The 27,867-nt window shown below is 45.8% G+C and overlaps 1 protein-coding gene and 1 pseudogene across 2 annotated transcripts in view; both read right to left on the reverse strand.

Annotated features, from left to right (window-relative positions):
• Window positions 1-15,714: 15,714 nt before the first annotated feature.
• GLB1 (galactosidase beta 1) overlaps window positions 15,715-27,867 on the reverse strand; it is a 76,002-nt gene continuing 63,849 nt past the window's right edge. For both annotated transcript variants that reach the window (XM_053929514.2, XM_024565751.3), the window contains exon 16: window positions 15,715-16,295. In XM_053929514.2, the coding sequence (XP_053785489.1) occupies window positions 16,041-16,295 (255 nt within the window). In that variant the 3' untranslated portion in view covers window positions 15,715-16,040. The remainder of the gene's footprint in view (window positions 16,296-27,867) is intronic.
• On the reverse strand, window positions 23,291-25,032 carry LOC112309656 (elongation factor 1-alpha 1 pseudogene; annotated as a pseudogene).

Genomic DNA, 27,867 nt, shown 5'->3' on the forward strand with positions numbered 1-27,867 from the left:
GAGGGATTTAAAAGACAGTTGGGTACAAAAGTTACTATGGGAAGCAATTTGACAGTTCTTTGTGAGGTTGAACATACACCTACTCTGTGATCCAGGAATTCTACACCGAGGTGTTTCCTCAGGAGAAATGAAGAGCTCAGTCCATAAAAGGACTTGTTAAGAACACTTAAAACATCATGCTTAATGGTGAAAGACTGAGTGCTTTCCCTTTAAGAGCAGAAACAAGACGAGGGTGTCTATTTTTGCCACTTCTATTTGTATTGTACTGGAGGTTCTTGTCAGGAAAAGAAAAAAAAAACACATTCAGATTGAAAAGGAAGAAGTAAAACTATGTTTATTTGTGAACAGCACAATCTCTTATGCAGAAAATTCTAAGGAGTCCATAAAAAACTATTAGAGCTAATAAGTAAATTCAACAGATTGCAGGGTACAAGATCAATATACAAAAATCAATTATTTTTCTCCATAGTGGCAATGAATAATCCAAACATGAAATTAAGAAAAACAATTCCATTTATAACATCAAAAAATAAAATACTTAGAAATAAATTTAACAAAGTGCAAGACATGTATACTGAAAAACTAGAAAACATCACAGAAATAAATGAAGAGACCCAAAAAAGTGGAAAGATATACTGTACTCATTGATTGGGAGATTTAATGTTTTAAAAATGGCAATACTCTCTAAATTATCTCCAGATTTAATAAAATCTTTGTCACAATTCCAGCTGGCTTAAGAGTTTTCTTTCTTTCTTTCTTTTTTCTTTTTTTGCAGAAATTGACAAGCTGATTCTATATGGAAATGAAAGGAACACAGAAGAGCTGAAATGATCTTGAAAGAGAAGAACAAAGTTGGAGGAATCACACCTCCTAAATTCAAAACTTCACTACAAAGCTGCTATAATCGAGACAATGTAGAATGGCATCAGGATAGATATATAAGTCAAGGGAATAGAATCGAGAGTCCAGAAGCAAACCCTCAAGTTTATGGCCAACAGATTTTTGACGAGGGTGCTAAGATAATTCAGTGGGGGAAAGACTGGTCTTTTCAACAACTTGTGTTAGAACAGCTGGGTATCCACATGTGAGAGAGTGAAGCTGGACAACGACCTCACTCCAACGCATAAAAGTTAAAATGGATCACAGAACTAAACGTAAGAGCTAAAACTGTAATGTTCTTAGAATTTTATAGTTATCAATTCCATGACCTTGGGTAGGCAAATTTATAGAGACAAAAATAGATTAGTGATTGCCTAGGGCTGGGAGAAGAAGGAGACGGAGAATGACTGCTGGTGGGTGTGGGGTTTCTTTCTGGGGTGATGAAAACATCCTGCACTCAGATTATGGTGATGGTTGCACAACTGTGTGAATACACTAAAAATCATCGAACTGTTCCTTTTCAATGAGTCCTTTTTCTGGTATGTGAGTTACATCTCAATAAAAATGTTTAATTGTGTTTGTAACAGCTTTATTCATAATAACCAAAAAATGGAAATAATCCACTTGTCTGTTAGGAGGAGAATGGATAAACAAGCTTGGTATATTCTTGCAATGGAATACTACTCAGCAAGGTAAATGAAGGAATCACTTATAGATGGACGCAACGACATTGATATACTTCAGAAACGTTACTTTGAGCAAAAGAAGCCAGGCACAGAAGGACACATATGACATGATTTTATTTATCTGAAGTTCTAAAACAGGCAAAAACTAACCCAGGGAGAAAAACATTGCAACAGTGGTTGCCTCTGGTGTGCGGTAGAGCGTCAGCACACAGAGGAATAATCTCGGTGATGAAAATTTCCTGTACCTTATTTGGTGTGGGTGAGCTGGATAGATATATTTATTAACTTTTATTATTAGATGATGCACTTAAAAACCTTTTGTGGCATGTTTTGTGGCATGCAAATTATATAATACATTAATGAAAATAATATTGCAGAAAAATGATAGGATTAAGCATCTGTGAGGAAGGACCATGGGTGGGACACAAAAGCAACGTAGTGAGCAAAGCCGAGACCTCAGGTCTGCTGCGTTATGGGGCCTGACGCTGGCGGTAACTTCCAGCAGTTCGGATCCTGTGGGGTAACTTCTCCAGACAACATTGGGGCTTGAAGTCAGTGGTGATGGCAGGGCAGGGTTGTCCCGCCTCTGAAAGGAGATGGAAAAACTGCTGGTTGGCAAATGTAGGCCTCATTAGGCTGGAAGATAAACACAGACTCACAGTGAAGATCTGAAGCAAGCCCAAGCCCATGCTTCAATAATCAGATAGATATATGATACCCCCAAACCACTACTGGACTTCAGATCCCAACCACCAATGTAAGTCCTGTTCACAGGCTGACTCTAAGCTGTTAACTGGAAGGACTTGTGGTTGGGTTCTCTAGAACCTGAGACAAATGCCAGTGCGAGTGATTTGTTGGGGGTTGTTCCCTGAAGAAGTGGAGGAGGGATGTTGGACAGGGAAGGGGAAGTAGCTAAGCAAAGATGTGTTCTGTACTAGGGTTTGCCAGAGAAGCAGAACCAATGAGAGAGGGAGGGATGGAGAGGGAGAGAGAGGGAGAGAGAGAGAGAGAGAGAGAGAGAGAGAGAACACCCTTTATAAACTAACATAAATCCCTCATTCAAAATGAGCAAGCAAACCAAAGTTCCATCATTCAAGGAAGAAACATACTTCTAAAACAATGAACAAGATTAACAATCAAAACAAGAGCTTACTTGAGGTGAACTCAGTATAATGTAATAGTGTGGAAAGTACTTTAAAATAAGTATTCTGATCTATTTTCAGCAGGTAGTAACACCCACTAACAAAGAACAAAAGATTCTAAAATACTTACTGACATCAGGAAGGACCGATCCTACCATCAGGAAGGAATGATATGCATGGGTGTCAACAGTAAGTTTCTTTCTAGAACAGAACTTAATTTGTATTTTGAGACCCAGATCTCCCAAGAATCAGAAACTGAATCTCAGTCAATTTGGTGTTTTATCCACTCCCCCTTCTCTCAGGAACATTAAGAGTTACAATTTTGGGAGAGGACTCTGGTCTTTGTCATCACTGATGTCAGCACCTCATCCTGTCTGGGTCTCAAGCATCAGTCCATGAAGTGACTTGCTGAGTTGACCCATGCTTGCATACAGGACTCCCACAGGGCTACTTCGCAGGTACTATGGACTCCTCAGGACACAGGACACCCTGAATTTCCTCCTGCTCTACTCTGTGGTCTCAGAAGGCTTAGTAGGGCTGTCTAGAGCCTTTGCTGCACCATGCTGCTCCAGCAGCAGAGGAGGGTGGTATGAGAGACCATCCTCCTGCTCTCTACTCCATGTCTGGCTCATGGGCACCCTTGGTCCATGTGCAAACACCCACTTGCATCCTGATGGGGGAACTCAGGGATCTTGCTTCCTCCCCAAGCTTGACTCTTAGGAATTGGTGTCTCAAAAGCACTATTTGCTTAGATCTCAAAACCTTAGGGAAGTTCTGTTGTCCTTCCCAATCCCGGGGGCTAGGCCATGGAAGGTGGCAGGGCCAGGACTCGTCTCGAGGATGCTCACTTGCATCTGAATTTTTGCTTTCCTCTGACTCCTCTCTTCCTCTCTGTTAGCTCATGGGTTTCTCATGCCTTCCAGGGCCCCTTCCTAAGAAGCTGAACCTGGAGGAGAAAGACGAGCATGTCATTTCAGAAATACATATAAGACACGTTTCGTTTTAAATGATTAGAAATTCAGAGGTGGGAGTGGACCAACCGAGATATCTAATATTTAATACTATTAGCTTATGCTATTGCTGTGTAGACCGCTCCTCGCCCTAATCTCTTCAAAGCTTCTGAAAAGTTCTACAGATAAAAGGCCCCATGTGGGTGAAGTTTTGGTGAAATTCGAGGGACTCAGTTCCACATTTGAGTCATGGCACAGCAAAGGGACGTGTGGGACATTGAGATCATCTACTCACTGCTCAAGCTCAGTGGGAGCAGAGGCAGAATGTCTAGCCAGAGGAAACCGAGAACGTACGTAAGCCCCCCACGGGGTTCACAGAAACCTTGGGAAGGTCTTGACAACAGATCTTATCTAGATTTTTAAAGAGAAGGACACCTCAGCTGCCGTCTGTGTTAGACACGCCTAAAGGAATGGGGAGAACACGCAGACCCACTCAGTCTGTGACAGCTGTCACGGACACATGCTTCCACGCAGGAAACATTGATAGAGGGCCTACTACGGGCTAGATGCACTGATTCAGGGCAACAAGGATTAGAGCCGTGTGGGACTTGTCCCGAAGGCTGTCTTGGTCAGGTGTAAGCAAATAACTACAATATTTGTTATGAGCTGAGTGCCATAGAGAGAGATGCGAACTGAGAAAGATCGACAACCCCTGCACTAACAAACATCAGGGGCACGTGGCGCTAAGAGACCACGGGAGAGTTTACTCTCTGTCCTCTCCAGTTTCTTCTTCTGCCATCAAGGCGCTCAGAATGGTTCACCAATGTGGTCCTAATCCACAAGTTTGAATTTCTGACATAGTGTCCCTTGCCTAATTAAAAAATGTAAGCTTCTCTTCTTTTTTGATTATTGTTATTGTCATTTATTATTGCTTTGTGAGCCCAGAACTACGCTGCAGAAGCTCCATGACCACTGCTATAATGATGCTGCAGTTAAGCTAATGGGAGAGTGCAGATAAAATATTAAGAACAGCTGTCTCGAAAACAGGAAATTACCCATCATCTCTAAAACCTTTGTGTGAGAAAGCTGCCTTGTTTTGATTTGCATTTTCCATCTTTTAACTTTCAGCCTTTTGGTATCCTTATGTTTTCATTTGCTTTCCTTTTTAAAAAAATTGTAAAACATTTTTATTTATTTTTTTAAAAAGTTATTTTATTTTTTTAAGTATATTTTATTGATGATGCTATTACAGTTTTCCCATTTTCCCCCCTTAATCCCCATTGAGCCCTGTACCCCCCAACCCTCCAGCATTCCCCACCCTAGTTCATGTCCATGGGTTGTACATATAAGTTCTTTGACTTTTCTGTTTCCTATGCCATTCTTCACCTCTCCCCATCTATTTTATGCCTACCAATTATGCTTCTTATTCCCTGTACCTTCCTCCCCTTCTTCCCTTCCCCCTCCTCGCTGAAAACCCTCCATGTAATGTCTATTTCTCTGATTCTGTTCATATTCTAATTGTTTGCTTAGTTTTTGTTTTCATTTTTTTAGGTTCAGTTGTTGATAGTTGTGAGTTTGTTGTCATTTTACTGTTCATAGTTTTTGATCTTCTAATTTCTTAGATAAGTCACTTTAACATTTCATATAATAAGGGCTTGGTAATGATGAACTCCTTTAGCTTGACCTTGTCTGGGAAGCACTTTATCTGCCCTTCCATTCTAAATGATAGCTTTGCTGGATAGAGCAATCTTGGGTATAGGTCTTTGCTTTTCATGACTTCAAATACTTCTTTCCAGCCCCTTCTTGCCTGTAAGGTTTCTTTTGAGAAATCAGCTGGCAGTCTTATGGGCACTCCTTTGTAGGTAACTCTCTCCTTTCCTCTTGCTGCTTTTAAGATTCTCTCTTTATCTTTAATCTTGGGTAACTTCATGATGAGGTGTCTTGGTGTGTTCCTCTTCGAGTCCAATTTCTTTGGGACTCTCTGGGCTTCCTAGACTTCCTGGAAGTCTATTTCCTTTGCCAGATTGTGGAAGTTTTCATTATTTGTTCAAATAAGTTTTCAACTTTTTGCACTTGTTCTTCTCCTTCTGGCCCCCCCTGATTCTGATACTAGAATGTTTAAAGTTGTCCCAGAGGTTCCTAAGCCTCTCCTCATTTTTTTTAATACTTGTTTCTTCATTCTATTCTGGTTGGACATTTATTTCTTCCTTTTGTTCCAAATCATTGATCCCCAAAACCCTGCAAATCAATCACCACCACCATTGCAATGGAAAACGAGAAGACTTTTTTTTATTGTTACTGTCTTATAATTCCTGTTTTTGTTCATTGTAATTCAATATTGTGAGATCCAGTGGTCATTATTATTATTGAGTCATTAATTTAATATTTGTGTATATTTATGAATGGATTTATCCTTTTTTCCTGTTCTCTTTTTACATTCTAGACTTTTCTTCTAGAGCCACTTTCCTTCTCCCTGAAGTATATGCTTTCGTGTAAGTTTTAGTAATAGTCTTTGTTTATGCCTTTCAAAAATGTCTTCACTTGGCCCACATTTTTGAGAGATAACTTTATTGGGTATAGAATTGGCAGTTGTTTTGTTCGAGAACATTGAAGATATCACTCTGTTATCTTTTAGCCTTTTATTTTTGCTTTTGAGAAATCCTCTTTCATTCCATTGACCCTCCACTGAAGGTAGTCTTTATTCTCTGACTACTTTTAAGATACTTTTATTTGTTGCTGGTGTTCTTCGGTTTTACTATGATATGTCTAGATATAAACTTTCACTTAATTTAAATGTCTGGGATTTGTTGGGCCTCTTGAGTCTATGGACTGGCACCTGACATTGATTCTAGAAAATTCTCATCCATTGTTTCTCTAAATGCTACCTCTGATGCATTCTCTCTTGTCCTCTCCTTTTGGAATATGTTCAATCATTTCACTCTATCCCCCATGTCTCTACTCCCCACCATACTATGTTCTGTATTATTTTTGATCTATATTCTAACCCATTTCGCTACTACTGTGTCTAACCAGCTCCCAAAACCTACACTGAGTTTTAAATTTTGATTTATTTTATTTTGAAGTTCCAGAAGTTCTTTTTAGTTCTTTGGCAAATCTGTGATGTCTCATCATAGAGTTTCCTATCCCCTGCGAATATTTTCAAGGTTATTTAGTTGTGTTTAGATATTGTAGTAGAATATTTAAAGTATATCTCATAATTTCAATATCCAAAGGCTGTGTTGGTCTTTTTCTGCCAGTTCTTGTTTATATTGCTTTGTTTTCTTGTGCACTTGGTTATATTTGACTGTGACTGCTCTTTGACCTTGAAGATTATTTGGGGGGACTTCCCAAGATGTAGGATAATTAGTGCCCTTATTACAGAGATGATTTTGAATTTGCTTCTGTCAGAACATAAAGAGGCATTATCGACCCTGTGTAACACTTTAATTCACTGCCTGAAGTTTCATGGACGATCTCGGGGATGCAAATTTAGACCATATGTCCCTGGCCTGTGCTCATAACCCATCAGGGATGGGCTGTTAGTTATTCCTGCCTTGCTCAGAATCAAGGTGCTTGTCCCTACATGTCTTGGGAATTCAGAGAATGGAGGGCGGTTTCCATTTATTCCACTCCTCACTGAGAATTGCAGCCACCTGCTTGAATATGGGTCAGTCATCTGTTAGACTCTCTGAACTTTACGAAGGCCAGGCATTGACTTCTGTGTTCCTGCCTCGTGACCCCGTCCAAACCTGTTTTCAGTTTCACCATCAGTGTACTTGGGATCATCAAATGCAAAAATATCTCTTAATGATTTATTTACCTCTCTTACTACCCTATCAGTTTTTCAATGCTCTATGATAGAGGGCTGTTAATTTCTCCCTGTAGTTTAATCAGTTTTTCTTTATATATTTTATGTATAAATGTTTATAATAGTATAGCTTCTCGATGAACAGTCATTGGATAATTTTTGTGGTGACTCTCTATTCCTAATGATGTTTTGAAAATTAAAGTCTGTTTTGTTTGTTTGTTTGTTTTTAGTATCACTGCCAGGTGGAAGCTTCAAGAGTCAATGTGTGATTTCGCACCTTCTCTTTCGCCTGCTTTGGGAACTGTGGAAGGAAAGTTCCAGGTGGTGACTGCTCTGTCAGCCTGGGTCCTGGTGTGAAAAGACAAAACAAAATAGGGAACTGAGATTCCCCAGCTGATTGGCAAAGAACAGTAGCAAGAATGACAAATAAATCTTGTTTTAAATTACTAAGGTTTGGGTGTTGTTTGTTACTGGCTGATAACAGAACTATTATGCTAATAGTTCAACAATGAAGATTGTATAATATCCTCATTATGCAATCACGTAAGACACTTCACATCTGGCTCCCTGATTTCACGGCAGCTCCAGGTGTTCTCAACAGTGTCCATCCCCGTCACATACATTTCTGTGAACGGTCCTGCTCTCTCTGAGCTCTGGCCATCTGTATACACTGTTAACTTTACCTGGAATGCTTTTCCCCCACTCACCCCCCATGGAACTGACTCTTACTTATCCTTCAGGTCTCAATTTAGTACCCATAGCAGATGCTGCTGATGCCTGCCCAAATCTCCTATAGGGATTGGTGCGCCCACTGTCAAGCTGCTGTGAGAACTGGCTTCTAATACGGCATTGGCCTTGTCTTGTCTTTGGCCAATCCCCCACCATCTCCCCTTAGCCCAACTAGTTCCTCCTCCCCTCAGTGGCAGCCTGCAGCCAGGGGCTGCTTGACATAGGGGGTGGGTATAAAAGTCAGGCGCCCTTGAATCGAGGTGAGATCAACTTTATGGTGCACTTAATATGTGTGAGTTTTTCTGGAACTAGCCAGCCCAAGCTGACCCACTGACTAACCTCACACACATGGATGAGCTCAGCCAGCATCAGCAGAGCCCTGTCCAGACCAGAACTTCCCAGGAGAATTATGAACTAAATAAGGTTTTTTAAAGCTGAAGGTAGTTTCTACTTGTTTTTATTCCCCTGCCCCATGTTCTTCCCTTATTCCATTTCTTCTTATAGCAGCCCCTCTATAAAGCATATGTGTCCAAGCACTTGTTTTAGATTCTGCTGTAAGACAGAGCCCCTGGCTGCCGGGGCCTAGCTGTGAGCCCCTCCTCCCACTCTGGACTATCCTGTCCTTTGGAGCCCACGAGACTATACTGAATGTGTCTGTTTACCACTCCTCTAACTACAAAGCTCTTGGAGTCATGGGCCACATTTTTATTATTATTGCTGTTGGTAGTAGCTCTATACTTTTTAAAAAAGTGATTGAGAGAGGGTGTCGTAAAGCGGTTCCTATTTTGTCCTCAGTGCCTAGCATGTATTAGGTACACACTAGTAGTTGAATGAATGAATGGATGGATGGGTGAATGAAGGTTGCCCTGGATTTAACAAAGACATGGAGGCTACAGGCACTTTTGTAAAGCATTTTCAGAGATTAAAGCATTTTCATAAAGAATGGAGCTTGGAGACTTTTCAGGTTCGAAGACCGAGGACTTAAGTGATAGGACATCTGAAATGAAGAAGGGGCAATTCCAATGTATAAAAACATGGGAGCGGAAAATGGCAGAATTTTGTTACCAAGAGAAGGAGGAGCAGTTGAGACTAGGGTGATGTTGAAGGGTCCTGCTCAGTGAGAAGGTGCTGAAAGCCTGGTTCTCTCCTGCTGGTATGGTTTCTGCATTCTATATGTTACTATACAGGCACTGAATTTTTACACCTGAGTGAGGAGTTAATTATTCTCAAAAGCATGGCTCTGTTTGAAAACCAGAGATGGCCATGGCTGGTTCGGCTCAGTGGACTGAGTGCTGGCCTGCGAACCAAAGGGTCGCTGGTTTGATTCTTAGTCAGGGCACATGCCTGGGTTGAGGGTCAGTTCTGGTCCCCAGTGGGGGTGTGCGAGAGGCAACCACACACTGATGTTTCTCTCCTTGTCCTTCCCTTCTCCTCTGTTTAAATAAATAAATAAAATCTTAGAAAAAAGAAAAGAAAACCAGAGAGAGATGGTTCCTTCCTATCTATTAAGAGGAAAAAGTTTGGTGTTCAGAGTAGGGGGAAAAAAACCCGGATTATTCTTCTTACGTTCCACTTCTGTCTTCCTGAACAATCAGAGTTCCATATTTAACCAGACTGGCCTCTGAAGAGTTTGTAACGAGACTGACGTGAATCTGCAATGACCTAAGGACAGGGCCTGAAAGATGTGTTCCAATAAATGTTGCCGGTTATCAGCTTATCAGGCAGTCACAGAATATTTTAATAGAAAGATAGAACTAGTCTTCCACCCAACTGTCTTCCGTTCAACTCTTCCTTCCTAACCATGTTTAGTAGAGCAGGTCCTCAAATAATGTCATTTTGTTCAACATCATTTCGTTACAACGTCGAACTTGTTTATATCCATTAGCCTATGGTGAAATTGGTTTCATTATACGTTGTTTCACCACCCTTCCCAGAACCCACGCACAACAGTTGAGTGAGGACTTACCGTACTGCAAAAATCCCATCTGGGACAGGATTGGCATTTAGGTTCTCAGCAATCTCAATTTTAGAATACAAAACCATGAAAGCCTCGTGCGGGGCTTTGGAAACGGTCCAAGGATGTCTGACCCTCTACCAATGAACTTTTTGGTGTGGTTTCTCCAGTCCTTTACCGTGTGTGTTCTTTGCAAATGAGCATTGGTTACCGAGCATGGCAGGGATTGGACAGAGGAGCGCAGTCACCCACAAGGCGAGTAGTGAGGTTCTGACCTCCCACGGGCTGGAGTGGACGTCAGCCTGCAGTGCTTGTCTGTCCACTCCCAGGCTCCCAGCCCCGGCTCCCTGCTGGGAAGAGCTCCTTTCAGAGGCAAACCCAGAGTCACCATTTGACTTCTCAACTACAATTCCACGTAAAGTCTCTCTAGAAACTTTGTTCAGAGAATTTGGTCATGGAACTCTTCCGCTAAGTTCCTGGGGAAATTCTCTGCGTGTCAAAGAACAAATTAAAGTGGAAGAGAGGCTGGGCTCTACAAGGGTGGTTTTGTGAGAGAAGGAGGCCCAGCCTGGGGAGCAAGCCATTTTCCCACGTGGGGGATTCCCCACTTCCTGACCTGTGTCCGTGCCCCTCCCCCCCCCATACAGGCCATTCTGCTCCCTTCACCCCCATCTCATAGGTCATTCAGCAGAACCGCAGCTCACATCTGGCCCCATGCAAGCCGGGCAGTGTGACTGAAAATATCACTCTTCTGTGTTCTGAGTTTTCTCAGATGGAATACAAGACTTCTCCCTTGCAGCCCCATGAATGAAGGTAGCCTGCCTATGGGAAGATTTGGAGGCAAGAGTCTCCGTTTCGGCCCTCCCAGCTTTGGGTAAATCACAATCCTTCCTACCTCTCACTTTCCTAAATGGCAAATTGGGCTGCATATCACCTGCCCTATTTCTTCAAAAGGTTCTATAAAGACTCAGTGAGACCCTGAGCCGGGTAGCTTAGTTGGTTAGAGTTTCATCCTGATACACTAAGGTTGCAGGTTTGATCCCCGGTCAGGGCACATACAAGAATCAACCAATGAATGCATCAATAAGTGGAACAACAAATTGATATTTCTCTCTCTCCCACTCTTCCTCTGTCTCTCTAAAATCAATCAATATAACTTAAAAAAAAAGACTCCATGAGATACTGTATGCAAAATTAAACATTAGAAGTATTTTACAAATTTATTTATTTATTATGATTTTTTAGCATCATCACAGGAAAAAGCCACATGGAAATGCTTCAGCTGACAGACCCCGTGGGAGCTCAGACTTCAAGTTGGCCCAGCCTGAACAGCAGACGCGAGAGTGGAGGAACCCCCGGATGATTCCAGTAGCCAGCAGAGGCCCTGATAGGCCCCCCAAACAAAAACAGGCCCCCCTGCTGTGCCTGTGGAATTCCAGCCCAGAGCCATCACAAAACAGCTGTTTCATGTCCCTTGTGCAAATTCGTTGAGGTGGTTTGATGCGCAGCACCGGCAACAACCAAAACAACCCAGGGATGAGAAATGCCCTTCGGGCTAGGAAGTCAGCCTGTGGGCCCTGGAAAGGCTCTGAAGTTTTGAGGACAAAGAAACAGAGCCTTTAAGGAAGTGGAGCACTGACTCGAAGTCCACACTGAGGTCTCTGAAGTCCTTGATCTCCAAAGACTTGATCTCCAGTCTTTCCCGGAGACTCAGGCGGTCTGCGGCAAGGTCAGGTTAATGTCATGGCCGCATCGGACGATGCACCTCCCCCTTCCTGTGCAACCTCCTCCTCCATCTTCCAGTCTGTGTCCGCACATTGTAGTGGACTGTCTCCTTCACTTTTGCATCCTTAGCCAGCACGGTGGCTGGTTAGGAGAGGAACCAGGTTGTTGAACCGAACAGAAAGGGATGCGGGAGAAGGGTGGTGTGTCCTGGGGGGTATTTCTTCTCCGCTTGCCCCTCAGGTATCCATGCGAACCTTACCTGCTTCGCTGGAGGAACGTGAGGGGAAAGTATCACACCAGCATTCATCCAGTCAGTACCTATTACACTGCTAGGCCCTTGTCAGGTGCTTTCACGGTTGCTGTATTTGGTCAAAACCCACCACAGGGTAGAAACCACACTTGGGAGATGAGGAAATTGAGACTTATCAGTGAACCAGTTCCTTGAGATCACGCCACTGGTAAGTGATGGGGGTGGGGGGGAGCATGAACCCGTTCCTGCCCCCAGTCTGTCCTGTTTCACCTGGTGAGTAGTGCTGCTGGCTCGGAGTGCAGAGGACAGACTGTGGGAAGTCCCCCTGGGGGCTGGTAGAGCAGCTGTCTCGTGAGTAATCGGTGCAGAATCTTCACTGGGCATTTACAGGCAGCCAGACGGCTGCTGGGTGTCCAGTGAACAAACCCCGGGACCAGTGGCTGGAAGGCAGTGGCCAACCTGGAAAGTTACGCTCAGTCAGACCAAGAGCAGAGGCTGGGCTTGAACTCAGAACCACCCACTCCAATGGCCCGGACACTGAGCGGACTTTCCTCACAGCCCATGAGCTTGGTCCCCACTAGCTGTCTATTCTACCACAGACCAGACAGAATCCCTCATCCTGACTGAAAAAGGGATTTCAGAAAATGACTTTTTTTTTCTTATGCGGCAAGAAACGAAGACCGTAGCAGATCATTTCCTGTTTGTGTCATCCGACAGAAGATGTATTGCTTGTTGGGGAAACAATGAAAAAAAACCCAAACTCAGATTCGTGGCAAACAATTTCCTTCTGAATAACCTGGACTTGCTGAGATACAAAGGTGGACAGAAGCAAAGAGTCAAAATGAGAGACAGTGAACAGTCTGGGCAAAGCAGGGAACAGAGAGGACAGGGGAGGAGCACCAGCCCCGGAATGGACTGGGCTCGGCTCAGGGCCACTCGGCCGCTATTTCATCCCTTGTAAGCCCCAGAAGAGATGTTCTGAAATTGTTTGGCAGTTTCTTCAAAAGTTCAACATCCGTTTACCGTATGACTAAACAATTCCACTGTGAGGGATCTACCCAAGGGAAAGGACAACACAATCACACACAGAGTTGCGTGTGGATGTTCAGATCAGCATTATTCACAGTAGGTCAAAACTGGAAACAATTCAAACGTTCATCAGCTGACAGATGGGTGGACAAAATGGGGTATGTCCACACACTGGAATACTCCTCAGCAATAAAGGAACACATTCTTTGTCCCGGCCAGTGTGGCTCAGTTGGTTGGAGCATCATCCCGTACACCAAAAGGTTGGGGGTTCGATTCCAGGTCAGGGTACATGCCTGGGTTGCAGGTTCAGTCCCCAGTTGGGTCTTATGTGGGAGACAACCAATTGATGGGTTTTTTTTCCTCTCTCTCTCTCCCCGCCCCTTCCTCTCTTTCTCTCAAACCAATAAACATATTTTTTAAAAAATTTAAAAAGGAACACATTTTTGAACATGCTACAACACAGGTAAACCTCAAACACACTACGCTAAGTGAACGAAGTCAGACACAGAAGACCACTTATTGTGATCCAGTTATAGGAAATTCCTGTAAAAGCAAAACTATAGAGACAGAAAACAGACTGGTGTTTGCCTGGTGGGGGGTGGGAATGAGCGCATCCTGCCTGAGAGAGCTTTCCAGGGTGAGGGGCGTGTTTTAAAACCGGACTGTGGAGATGGCCGCAGCACTGTGTAAATGTAGTATAACTCATCAAGACGGGTGTACCTTAATATGGGTGAATTTTGTGGTATGCAAAGTATGCTGTTATAAAGCTGTTTTAAAACAAGATGTTCTGCAGTCTGGGATGCATATAACCAAGGGTACAAAGGAAAAGGCCGCGATATTCATCACAAGGACGACTGAGAATATAGCAATGTTCCAAGATCCTCGGTGTTATGGTTGGGTTAGCACAAGCCTTCTCAGAAAGTCCTGGAATATTAAAATCAGCTCAGAGACAAAGTTAATATGAAAGATTTGCATAGCAGTCAATAAAGATACTGCCTTTACTATTTTCCCAGGCAGCATCCACACACAGAGTTCAGAAATCAGGAGGGATTAAAGGCACGTCACATTTTGAGAATGACATTGTAGAAGGTGAATGTATGCCCCTCAGAGGAAGCGCAGAGAGTTGATGGGTGGGGAGCAGCGTCCAGGGTGGTGCTGTTTATGTATTAAGATCCTGTTTTTCAGAACACGACACCCTGGACTCTGGAAAAGGGTAGGCATGATGCTGTAGAAGTGGGAGAAGGCAAAAGATTGCCTCACTCTGCCAACACCACACTCTGGCTTTGGGTGGGGACAGACCAGATGAGAACCCAACTCCACCTCTCATTGAAGCTTGAAATGTTTTCATCTGCAGAATGGGCTTGTTGCTGCCAACCTCAGTGTGGTTCTGAAGGTCAGACGAGAGAATGGGCATGCACCCTCAACCAGGTGAACCCACTTCACTGCCTGCACCTTCTGGAGATGCCGCCCTGGCCTCTCGATGGGGGAGGTGCAGCTTACCTATGTACATCATGCTTTAAAAGGAATCATTTCATGTTTCTTTCCAAAGCGTACCCCCGTGCACAGTTGGTGGGCATCACTTTACACGTTTTTGGTAACTTTGCAGTGGAAGGAAGAGCCATGAAATGCGGCCCGGGTCCATGCAGCCCCTCTTCAGCCGTGGGATGCCCAAACGTCACGTGATGCGGACACTGAGGAAAAGATGCTATGGAGAATAGCCCTACGGCAAGTTCCAGTCTCGGTGTGCCTCAGCTCATGCAGCGGGCGCAGCCGGTCTGCACACTCCCTGTTGACTCCCAGATCTTCATTGCTGATGGCTGTGAGAGGGGGAAAAACGTACTACCATGGAAACACGTTGTAGATTAGCATCCAAACCTTTCCTTTCTCCCTCCCTTAAAAAAAAAAGTACATCTTCTCTGTAAAGGATTTAAAACACAGGTAAGCAAAAAAGAAAAAGTGAGCAATCTCTCCAACAGCACCCAGACAGGGTCATATGAGTGTTTCTGTTGATGTTGTTCCAGTCCTTTCCTGTAGGAACGTAAGCCTGTGTTGGTATATTATGTACGCAACATGTGCCCGGACACTAGAGCCAGACGACCTGGGTTCAAGCCCTGTCTCTACCACTTACAGCTGTGTGTCCTGGGGGAGATGGCAGTACATTCCTCAGAGTTCTTGTGAGGGATGAGTGTATTAAATATATACCCAGAACGGGGTGGAGTATGGGACGGTGTGCGACAACAGAGAGCTCCTGCCCCGGGCAAGACATGCACATTACGTAACACCTTGCACGGACATAGCCTATGCACCCGTGTATGTGTGACTACTGACGTGTGGGAAGGCCTGTTAAGTGTGTGGAGAGATTGCAGTGGTTGCACTGAAACACACAAAACGGGCTCGAACTTCAAACAGGGATCAGAAAAGCAGCAGTCCACTAGATCAAACCAAGACGATTTTCCATGCCTTTGAACCTCAAGTGAGTGAAGTGGCTTCTTCGGCCCACTCAAGTCTAGTTATGATCTAAATCAGAACTATAACTTAATACCTCCTCAACGTCAAAAACAGTAACATTATGAATGCAGAATTTATTTTTAAAAAAGACAACATGATTCTTCCAGAATAAAAATCAGAAACACCTCGAGAGCTTCTGTTCCAACTCTGCAGATACACCTGTGTACTGCTGTGCTACCCCCCCACCCATCATGCGGCCTCGGCGGGGGTGGGTCAGTCACTGCGAAGTTGCAGGGACACCTCAGGTGAAAATGCACAAGATAAATCTCTTTTCCAATCAAAGTCTCCAGTGAATGTTGCCAGTGCAAGGGGACACAGGAGGTGTGTGAAAGGCTAGCGCTGCGAGGAATCACAGGCTCGCGTCATCCCACATGGTCTTGTCAGGAGTCTGGATCAGACAGGCCTTGAAAGAGAGGGCTGTAGCTCACAGCTGCACTGATAACTGGCTTGTCCACAAACTCCACGATGCACGGTTCTGGGGGACTGTCACGGCAGGGTGCACGTTCCAGTTCTAGCACTACGATGGTGTTTGGGGCTGATGTCACCAGGATGTGCCGTGGCACAAACAAGGTCATCTGGGGGCCCCGCGCTGGCCAGTAGCGACCGAGGTTGAAGCCATTAATCCACACCTGTCCCTGGAAAGAGAGAAAGAGAGAAGTCATCAACCCCGGCTGCATGAATCCTGAGGAACGGGAGTGCCTTGATGCCCGGACCGGCCAGCAGGCATGCTCTGTCACCGCCGAGGCCAGCCTGGGGTCTAACATTCTGCAGGGATGACCGGCCAAGTCAGGGGGCAGGGGCTGGGTGGCAGAAACAAGTTGCCCCAAATGCGCACTCCCACTACAGGAAAACACGTGTTTGGTCCCTCTGCCTGGCGTCAGCAGTCACACCTCAGGGCTGGACAACTGTGGCAGCTTTGCCAAGTTTTTGAAGTTCATCCTGGGCCCCGGAGGACTGCCTGTCTCTACATGCCAGCCTCTCCCTGACGCTTCTGTACACAGAGAATGGCAAACGGCCTCCACACGGAGGTGAGCTTTCCTTCTCTGTTCTCTGCTCCTGGAGGCGGGTCTTGACCACGCTGTAACCGTGCACGAGGTGAGCACAGGGCCTGCAGCCTGGGAATGCACAGGTCCCAGAGGCTGTCCCCAAACAACCCCTCCAGAAGGATGTGGGGGTTGAGAGAGAGAGAGACAGGGGCCCGCCCGCTCGGGTGTCTACATTACTGCTGTGTTTACTGGCTTTCGCACCAACATCAGGGTGAGAGCCGCATGCTTGCTTCAAGAAGCAGAGGGGACCCTACAGGCTGCAAAGGCCGTTTCTGTGAGTAGGAGAAGCCGCTTCTGCTACAAAGCTGAGAGCAGAGGAGAACCTCCTGAAGAACAGCGCTGATGGTTGGGTGTGTCCACACAGCCTCTCCGCAGGCGCTAGCATCTGCTCAGAGGGTGGGACGCAACCGCTGGCTGAAGAGATGGAACACGCTATTATAAAGAAAGAAAGAGAGCAAAGCAGGGAAGATCACACACAAGAGAGAGAGAGAAGGGAAGAATACATAAGAGAAGAAGAAGGAAGGAATAAAGGGAGAAAGAAGGGAGGGAGAAGTAAAGAAATTCCACCCCACAGTGCTTCAAATACTGACGGTCCCCCACTTAGGGTGGTTCAACTTACGATGTTTCGACTTTATGAATTGTGCTAAAGCGATGCATATAATAAATTACATAAGATATTACTATAAAATAGGCTTTGCGTTAGCTGACTTTGCCCAACTGGAGGCTCACGTGAGTGTTCTGAACACGTTGAAGGTGGGCTGGGCTAAGCCATGCTGCTCGGTAGGGTAGGTGTTTTAAATGCATCTTCGACTTACAAGATTTTCAACTTCTGATGGGTTTATTGGGGTGTAACCCCAACGTAAGTCGAGGAGCATCTGTATATAGTGGGGGGAAACCCTGGAGGAGGCCCGACTGTCACCTGCTGAGCCCTGATACCTAGCATGCTCCCTGTCACAGCTGCGGTCCCTCACCTTACAGCTACTTAGTTGCTCAGCTTTGGGTATTTTTTTCAGCTTCCAGGTATCCCCTTTATTCCAGCTCCTCTGCATTTCCTAGATGCGTTCAAAGCTTAGTCCCACCACTTCCTGGCTGTCTGATGTTGGGCAGGTCCCAGCTCATACCAGTAACCGGGGACGCAGAGGACAGGAGGACGCAGCGCATGCCAGCACAGTGCCAGCCCGGGGAAGTGCTCGGTGAGCTGTGGCACTCACTCCTCACACAACGCTATGAAACAGTCCAGGCCCCACAAAAGCAGGACGGTGATTAAAAACTGCCTGTCGTTTGGATTCAGTCATTTAGAAAAAGGATGACAGTTTCACAGTGCCCAGAACCACTTTACTCTTGTTTTTTTAAACCACGGGATATGTTATCTTGATCCATCCTGAAAGGTAGGTACAGTGACAGCTTTACCAGGTTTTTATCAGTTTAACATCTGCCGGCGCCTTGTTTTCACAGTATTAACGAACAGCAACACTTCACTTTTGTGGTCAAGGGGGGAGATGCGTTCAGAGGTAGATTAGTGGGGGGGGCGGTGTCTGTGAGCAGCCCCCAAGGAATGGCTTGTGCGCCATGGACTCCACACTGTGTTCCCGACAAGGGCCAAGCCAACTCTTGACCCAAGAGCGAGGTGAAGAACGTTGAGGTTTGGTTCCTTCTCCCTCGCATCTCCTGAGTTGAGTCAGCATCTCCCCCTGGAAGACTGGTGACCATTTCCCTAAATCCCCTCCACCCGAGGGTTCTGTGTCAGAGTTGGCCAAAAGAGGACCTTGAGATTGGGAAGGGGAAGGGAAGCAGCAGCCCTGGAGCTTGGGGGTTGTCATGGCTAAACCCAGCACTGACAGGACCTTGGTGTCCTCTGCTCCATGTCCGGCTCGTCTTCGTGAAGGCTGTTCCGCTGACCAACAGTGCAGGAGCTTCCCAAGGCACCAGTCCCAAAGCCCTTCCCGTGAGCTCCCCCAAGTGTCACTTGAGTGGCCGGACTTGTTCCCGAGAGTCCCCTGAGGTGCCACCTTGCCTGGCGCAGGTGGGCCAATTAGTGTTCCTTGTTTGATGCTCTGTCCCCTTTTCCAAACTCTAACTCCTAGTGAGGAGTCCTAGTGGCCCCACTTCCCAGACTGCACTGCGACCAACAGACATAGCCCCAAACTGTCGCTCCTAGTTATTGATCAAAGTTGATATGATCTTTCTCCTAATCACTTCCTTAATTCTGGACACCGCACGATCTGCTCCAGCTATTCTTTTCTTCCCCAACATTGTCACCCGTGGCCCATTGGGAGCCTCCAGCAGCGGTATGGACTCTGCCTCCTGACTCACCCCCGTGACTCTCCAATTCATAGTGTCAGGCCTCTCACCTTCCCTCCAATGTTCCCCAAATCCAGGGTCACCTCTTCTCGGGCCTTGGTTAATTCTCCAAAGCTAGGAACTTCTTCAGGACAAACTTTCCCATCACACGCAGCTTGTCACAAAGGGGCAGTCAATGAAATTTATGGCAGTTGGGCTGCCCTTCCGAGAGAGGAATAATGGTTTTGGGAAGAACAGGTCGTAGGCACACTGCCCAGAGGTGTCGCCGTTCAATAGAACTCTCTGTGCTGACGGAATGTCCTGTGCTGCCCACAGAGTAGCTGCGTGCCCTTGAGAGCGGCTACTGAGTGCCTGCAACGTGGCTGGCGCGAAGAAGGAATAGGATTTCCTCTTTGAATTGAAACGCAAACAGCCATATGTAGCTAGTGGCTACCATGAGGCTGAGGTCGGATGAAACGCCTGTAATTTCATCATCAGCCCACAGCCTCTCCGCTTCCCCCCAGCCTCACGGTCAGCCCTCGAGAGCAAGTCATCACCACTGCTGCCGAGACCACCGCAGCCTCCTCAGGGGGCTCCTGGAACCCAGGCTCCACACAGCAGCGAGTGAGATGCAGGCGACTTTCACGCACGCCTGCCCCCTACCTCTGTACCACAGCCCACAGGCCCTCCGCCCCGCCTCTGCCACTCTGCCCCTTGCTCACTCAGCTCCCTGCTGAACTTGCCCCCATTCCTTTACCACATCAACTACTCCTCATGATGGTTCCCCAGATCTGAAGCCTTCTGATGGCTCAGGTCTCAATCCATGGTCGCCGTCCTTGGTACTGGGCCTTCCACTCCAAGTCACTCACCACCCCTTTAATCGCTTCATTTTTCCCTAGTTTTTGTCGTTGTTTGATATTCGTATCATTTGTTTGATTGCTGATTTACCAGCTATTTCCAGCATGGGCTCTATGAAGGCGTTATCCGTCTTGTCCAAGGCGAGACTCCCAGCACACAGCAGAGTGGTACTAAGTACACACCTAGCACACCCATGGGATAATACTGGTTGATCTGCCTGAGACAAGATTCACCTACGAGCTGACACAAAGCCCTACTGAAAAAAATACTTCGTGTTTCTCTGATCTGCTTAAGCGTTTTATTTTATTATTTTAAGTACGATATTTATTTTCAGAGAGAGGGGAAAAGGGAAAGAGAGGGAGAGAAACATCGATGTGTGAGAGAAACATCAATTGGTCACCTCTGGGGGCATTTAGACACCCCTAACTGGGGACCTGGCCCGCAACCCAAGCATGTGCTCTGACTGGGGATCGAACCAGGGACCTTTCCGTTCACAGGCCAGTGCTCAATCCAGCCACACCAGCCAGGGCAAGAGTTTTAGAGAACACTGTTGACTGGAGGAAAAATGAAATACTTGCACTCCTCCTAGATCAGCATGGTCATTTAAAAAAGAATATACACACGCTGACCTTTGATTCTCTTTAAAAAATTATGCTGAAGTTATTGGCGGAGGGGCGAGGAAGCACATGCTGGTAAATGCCGTGTAAAAGTAGACACACTCTGAATTAACAGGCTGAGCGCCATGGGGGCCACGCAGTGGCTTTTGGGGCTTCCTGGGGCTGTCCCAGCTAATATTTTCAAGACAACGTCTGGCTTTCTCTGACCGTGGCTTGACTCTTGACAGACTTCCCACTCTTTGCTACTATTACTAAGGTGATAATAGAATAAATGTTAGGTTCCAGGAAATGCTTGACCTATTTAATTAATCAGACAGATATCCGTGTCTGTCTGTTTTAAATTCTCTAGATAAGTCAATCCTCTCATACGTTCCAATGCTGTTTTAAGTCACAGTTTAAAATTCTTCAAATTTGGCTAAGAGTTTATTGAAAACAATGTATTTGGGCTCAATGTTGATTTTATCATATTCTGAAAGAAGGCAGTTAGACACTTGGAGAACTTAAAATCAAAAGACAAAGGTCCGTTTCTCAAGATTAAAAGGCTCTTATCACACAATTCATGGGCAATTGTGATGCTAACTTGGGAGCACGAAAAGAAAAGCAGAATTTTTTTTAGAAAGGTAAAATAGTGAAGGGCTTGCTTAGATAAGATGTTAAATAAATCTCACTGCAGTACCCGGGAGAAAATGAATTCTTCCCTCCAACCCAGAGGGGTCTGTGGCTGATGCAATCACACTCCTTTGCTTCCTCTTTGATCCACAGCACTAAAGTGAAAACATTTTTAAGGTTTCTCTGTATAGAACTGAAGCCATGAAAACCTAAAATACTAGCATAAAAAATGAATCGCTTCTTCCCCTCATCGAATCCCAAACGCAAATTCCTTTCTTTTGCAACTTGCAAAAGTGTCATCATTTCTTGATTTTTAAAAAAGATTTTATTTATTTATTTTTAGAGAGAGGGGAAGGGAGGGAGAAAGAGAGGGAGAGAAATATCAATGTTTGGTTGCCTCTTGCCCACCCCCCACCGGGGATCCAGCCTGCAACCCAGGCATGTGCCCCAACTGGGAACTGAACCTGTGACCCATTGGTCACAGGCTGGCACGCAACCCACTGAGCCACACCAGCCAGGGCCATTTCTTGATTTTGTTAATGGAGTACTTTGCTTAACACTAGTCATCATACCACCTCACATATGAACAAAGCTAAGAGCTGGTGAGCGAAAACCGCCTCCAGACAGCCATATAGTTGTTATGAAGCCCATGCACTAAAAACTGGAGGTGACCCTCCTTCGCTCAGAGCCTGCTTACTCCTGCTTACACTCGACTCAAGTTTTGTTACTAAATTGATGTAAATGTACTGAAAGCAGCCTGATTATCTAGTTTCCAAGTTTGTAGGACGTGTCACAAGAAACAACAAATTCGATGGAAATGGTAGGGGGAAGAATAAGTGTAAGTCCGTCCTGAAAAGTTTAAAAATCACATCAAATTCAGAATGGAAGTAGGGTCCAACAGTACTAGGCCCTGTGGCAGAGTGCAAACATGCCCGCAATTCTTTGCAGCTCCCCCTTATCAGGAGGCAGAATCTGTTTCTCCATCCCATAGAGGGAGATAGGTGTAATGACTTGTGTTGGCCAAAGAACATGGAATAAATGAACACAAGTTATGCCTTGAACCTTAAGAAGCTCCACACACCTGTATTCTTTCTTTGAACCCTGCCAGTCACCATGTGGAGGAGCCTCAGCTAGCTTGCTGGATGATAAGAGAGATATGGCCCAGTCTTCTCTGTACTCGAAGCAGACGGCCAGCTAGCTAACACCTAGGAGCTGAGCCCCATCCCTGACTAGAAGCACACACCCACTGAGACCCGCAGAAGAACCACCCATTGTGACAACACTCAAAAAGATGAGCTGGTCCTGGCTGGTGCGGCTCAGGGGGTTGAGCACCAGCCTGAGAACCTGAAGGTTGCAGGTTTGAGTCCCAGCCAGGGCACACGCCTAGGTTGTGGGCCAGGTAAGATGTTTCTCTCCCTCCCTTCACCTCTCTCTAAAAATAAATAAATAAAGAAAGAAATAAAATCTTTAAAAAAATAAGCTGCATAAATGGGTGTTTTAAACCACTAATATTGGATGGCTTGTTACACAGGCAAAGGTAACAGATACACATTCAGATGCATCAACACGCTACTTTGCAGTAAAGTAAATGTTTATAAATCCAATTTAAAAATAGTAGAATCACCCTCTACCAGTCAGTTCCTCTTTTTTGCTTTTTTTCCCCCAACTTCCAGTATCATTTATTTTTCTTAGAATCTAGATACAATTAACTGTAGCAAGACAGTGCTCAATAATATTTAAGCCTCACTTTAGGTTCTTCAAGCGATCTCGGCATTTGTAAATGTGAATTCACATTGCAGTAAAACTGGAAACTGAAATTCGAAAAAACAAATTCACTCGATATTGATGCTAACTACAAAATTTTTTAAATGCCGCACGCAGACTTCAATAGAGCAGAATGTGGCCTTTATAAACTCGCTGACACATAAACAAAGTTACTTTGCTCATCTGTCCTAACCTATTGAGTGTTGCACCGACAGAGGCGCTCCCATAGTTTTTATATGTAAATAGATTCCACCCCTTAGGACAGAGAGAAAAAGAAAAGTTCCCACCCAGAAAAAACATGAACAGAATTATCCAATTCTAAATTATCAACAGGTATAATACCAGAAACAGGTTATGGGTTTCTGAGTCTCTGAACCTAGGCAGTGTAAGAGAAAGTTACAGTATCGACTGAAAGAACCACACAGGTTTCTCATTAAACTTTGTTTTAATGGGTCTCAAAGTTCCGTGACAGAGTTTCATCATGTTGTTTCCATGAAAAAGTACTGATTTTAAAAACTAATAACTTAAATACTGCAATGCACACAAAAAGCCCAAATGGTCCACAAAACGTTCTCCTTTGCTTCTGAAGGCTTTACGTGCACAGTGATCATTAACCAGTCCTTCCCTAGTAAACTTACACGGCCAGCCGAGACAAAGAGTTCCGAGGCCGTTCTCCCACCCCTGAGTGAGACTGGGGCGGCAGGTGTTGGGGATAACACTCATTTAGCCTTTGGAGCTTTCTGGGCAGACTCGGTGACTTTGCCAGCTCCAGTGGCCTTCTTGTCCCCTGCTTTGATGACACCAACAGCAACTGCCTGTCTCATGTTGCAAACAGCAAAGCGGCCCAGAGGGGGATACAAAGGGAGGCTCTCAACACACACGGGCTTGTCACGAACCACATCGGCGATGGCAGCATCGCCAGATTTCAGAGACTTCAGGCCATCTTCCAGCTGTTTCCCAGAACGATGATCAATCTTCTCCTTCAGCTCCGCAGATTTTCAGGCCACAGGAGCTGTGTGACAGTCCAGCACAGGTGCATGTCCCGCACTGATTTGGCCTGGATGGCTCAGGATATCCACCTGAGCTGTGAGGCCAGCTGCTTCCATTGGTGGGGCATTTTTGCTGTCACTGGCCACATTGCCACGGCGAACATCTTTGACGGACACGTTCTGGACATTGAAGCCCACATTGTCCCCAGGAAGAGCTTCACTCAAAGCTTCATGGTGCATTTCGACAGACTTTACTTTGGTTGTAACGCTGACTGGAGCAAAGGTGACCACCAGGCAGGGTTTGAGAATGCCAGTCTCTGCTCAGCCCACAGGGACAGTACCAGCGCCACCAATTTTGTAGGGGCGCCCCTTGGAGGGGCAGACACAGGGGCTTGTCAGTTGGACGAGTTGGTGGCAGGATGCAATCTGGAGCTGCAGGCAGCGTGGTTCCACTGGCATCTTTACGGGTGATTTTCCATCCCTTGCACCAAGGCACGTTAGCACTTGGTTCCAGCATGTCATCTCCATTCCAACCAGAAATTGGCACAAATGCTACTGTGTCAGGGTTGTAGCCAATTTTCTTAATGTGGGTGCTGACTTATTTAACTATTTCCTCACATCTCTTCTGGCTGGAGGGGGTAGGGCGGCTCAGTGGAATCCATTCTGTTAACACCAACAATCAGCTATGTCACACCCAGTGTGACAGCCAGAAGGCCATGCTCACAGGTCTGCCTATTGTTGGAGACCCCTGCCTCAAACTCGCCAACACCCGCAGCAGCAATCGGGACAGCCCAGTCAGCCTGAGATGGGCCTGTCATCATGTTTGATAAAGTCTCTGCGTCCTGGGGCATCTGTGATGGTCACAGAGTACTTGCTGGTCTCGAATCTCCACAAGGAGAGGTCAATGGTGATACTATGCTCGCGTTCAATTTTCAGCTTATCCAAGACCCAGGCACACTTGAAGGAGCCCTCGCTCAATTCAGCAGCCTCCCTCTCAAATTTTCCGAAGGTTCTTTTGTCGATCTTACCACGTTTGTAGATCGGATGGCCAGTAGTGGTGGACTTGCCGGAATCTATACGTCCAGTGACCACAGTGTTGCTGTGAATCTTCTCCTTTCCCTTTCTGGCTTTGATCGAGTGGTGCTTTTCGTGACACCTGTGTTCTGGTGGCAAACCCACTGCCAAAAACCAGTCAGTTCCTCTTTCACTAATCAGTCACCAAATCTCATGAGGGCTCCCTCGGTGTGTCTGCGCCCCTCTCAGGGTTGCTGTGAGCGACTTTAATGAGCGAGAGGACACGTGTGAGCACTCAGCACAGTGACTGGCATGCAGCAAGCTCTCAATGATGTGGCTGTTAGTATTATTGTCCCCAGGAGGACCCTCTCTGCCCTCCATCCCCACTGCTACATTAAAGTCCCAGCTGCATCCTTTCTCCCTGGACCACTTCTCCAGGAGAACAGCAGTTTCAGGAGGAATGAGGAGGAACAGTTCTGTTTTATGTATATCAGGTTGAAGGTGCTTAGGAGACCTCTGATGATAGGTGGTTGGATGTTTTGCTCCAGGTCCTCAAAAATGCTGAGTTGGGTGTTACCAGCACATCTGTGGGGATAACATCTCTTGAAAGTGTAAGAAGGGAGCCTAGAATCAAGCCCTGAGGTCTGAAACATGGAAACTGAAAGAGAAGCCTGAGAAGGAACAAATTGAGGGAAGAAAAACCAAGAGAAGTGTGGTCACAAAAGGCAGGAGAAGCGTTTCAAGGGAGGGAGTGGTTACTCATGTCAGATGTCACATGCCAAGAGGTCAAGGCCTGAGAAACATCTGGGGAACATACCATCACGTAGGCGCTGGTGGCCTTGGCAGGAACAGCTTCAGAGTTAGTTCCACTGGTTGTGACCTTTTCCTAATAGCAGCAAACCTGGGACAGGTTCCTCACCTCTGCAGTCCCACAACGAGCGTGGAACACCTGCCTTTCACCTACCTTAAACCCACCCCCGGATGTATACAGACTCATAAAGACCGGCAGGTTCTACAGGATGGCCACAAGGTCTGAAAACATAGACGATGTTATTTCATTGTATTGAATGCAGCTTTGTTTATTGTTTTGCTATGTTTCCAGATTTTACGGCCACCTCTTGGATTGATGGCCAAGAATACATAGCTTCTCTTGACTGATTAGTAAGTGCCTGAGCCTGAACACATCGGAAACAGAGCTCCTGATCCTTCACCGGCTCCCCCCAGTCTCCCCTGCCTCGGGCACTGAGAGCCCCGCCCCCCCTTCACTCGTTTTCTCCACCACCACACCTAACCCTTCAGCAAGTCTTGCCTTTCCTTTTTTAAATTTTTATATATTGATGAAAGAGAGAGAAACATTAATTCATTGCTCAACCCATCCACGCATTCGTTGGTTGACTCCTGAATGCACCCCGACCAGGGACCGAGCCCTCAACCCTGGCGCACTGGGATGGCACTCCAACCAACCGACTGAGCTACCCCGCCAGGGCTGCCTTTTCTTTTCTATGCACATCTTGTACTTCTCTCCCTCTACCACCGCCCAAGTCCCCCCTTTCTTACGGGATTACTACAGTTACAATTAGGGAGAATATAAATGTGATGTTTCCCTGCCAGCACTGCTCTTGTCTATCATGTTGACATTCCCACAGTCAGTCATCAAGCACTTCTCCTGCTACACTCTCCACACTGTTGCCATATCCATTCACAGACTTTGATGTTTAAAACCTCCCTGGTTCTACAAAGTTCTCAAGGTCATGTCCAAACTCCTTGGTACGTGAGGCCACAAAACCATCTTTTCAACTGCATTTGCTACCACCTCACTCTCTCTGAGATGTTTTCTTTGACTTTGACCAGCTCTCCAATTCTTTGACACCCACTGGGAGTCCAATGACTCACTTCCCACACCATCTACCTAACGCTGAAGTCAGATCCCGCAAGTTAAAGGGCTCTGTCCCCCAAGACGGCCCCCATTCCGACACCAGTGGCAACTCCCAAGCCACCTGTGCTTCTGAACAACATGCTATAAATTGAGGGTTCCCCAGGCCCCCTCCTTAGGTTTAATAATTTGCTAGAATGGCTCACAGGACTCAGGAAAATATTTTACGTACATTTATGAGTTTATTACAAAGGATGCAACTCAGGAATGGCCAGATGGAAGAGATGCATAGGGCGAGGTGTGGGGGTGGGATGTGGAGCTTCTGACCCTCTTCAGGTGCACCTCCCAGCACCTGGGTGGTTCACTGACCCAAAGCTCTCCAAGTCTCCTTGTTCTGGAGTTTTTATAGAGCTCCGTCTCCAGCCCCCCATCCCAACACTCCAACCCTCCAATCACTTGGTGACCAGGCCTCATGAGAGGACTGGTGACAAAAGGGATTTTTGTCAGTTCTTTGTTATGAATTCTTTATTTCATGATTTTTTATATCTTGAAAGAGATAATGTTTGCCTTTAACAATAAAACTGCTTTTAGTCAGTGTTCTATTTTGATTCTGATTTAAAAGCTTCATCCTGGGTGAGGAGACACTGGGCATGCTCTGTTACACACCGAAACCCACAAGTGGCTAAACCATGCAGGAAGGCTGCAGGAGATACTAATATGAGATTTATCCACACCCACCTGGAGGAGAGGTAAACAGCCCAAATGTCACTGCACTGGTGGAACACACATAAAGCACAGCCTATCTCAGGGAGTCTGCAGTCAGACAAGGGTTCTGTGTAGGCACATGCTGGCCTGTGTTGCCTGGATACAGCAAAGCATGCCTGATCGCCCCACTGAAATCCCAGCTCAGGTTCAGGCATTTAGCCAGAAAGCCACATCCGACTCAAGTAAAGCCAAAGTAATCAGAAGTGATTTTTTTATCTCATGAATCACTCTTACCATGACTACATTCACTAAATCAAAGTACCGTATGCTTGCCACGTATTATGTGCACTCTTTGTCCAAATTTTTGAGGGAAAAATAAGGATGTGCATTATACGTGGGTTATACCTGAAATACCTTGTATCTGTTCCTGTGTTTTGTAATTATCTGTTACA

Source organism: Desmodus rotundus, chromosome 8 (assembly GCF_022682495.2).
Source record: "Desmodus rotundus isolate HL8 chromosome 8, HLdesRot8A.1, whole genome shotgun sequence".
NCBI lineage: Eukaryota > Metazoa > Chordata > Mammalia > Chiroptera > Phyllostomidae > Desmodus > Desmodus rotundus.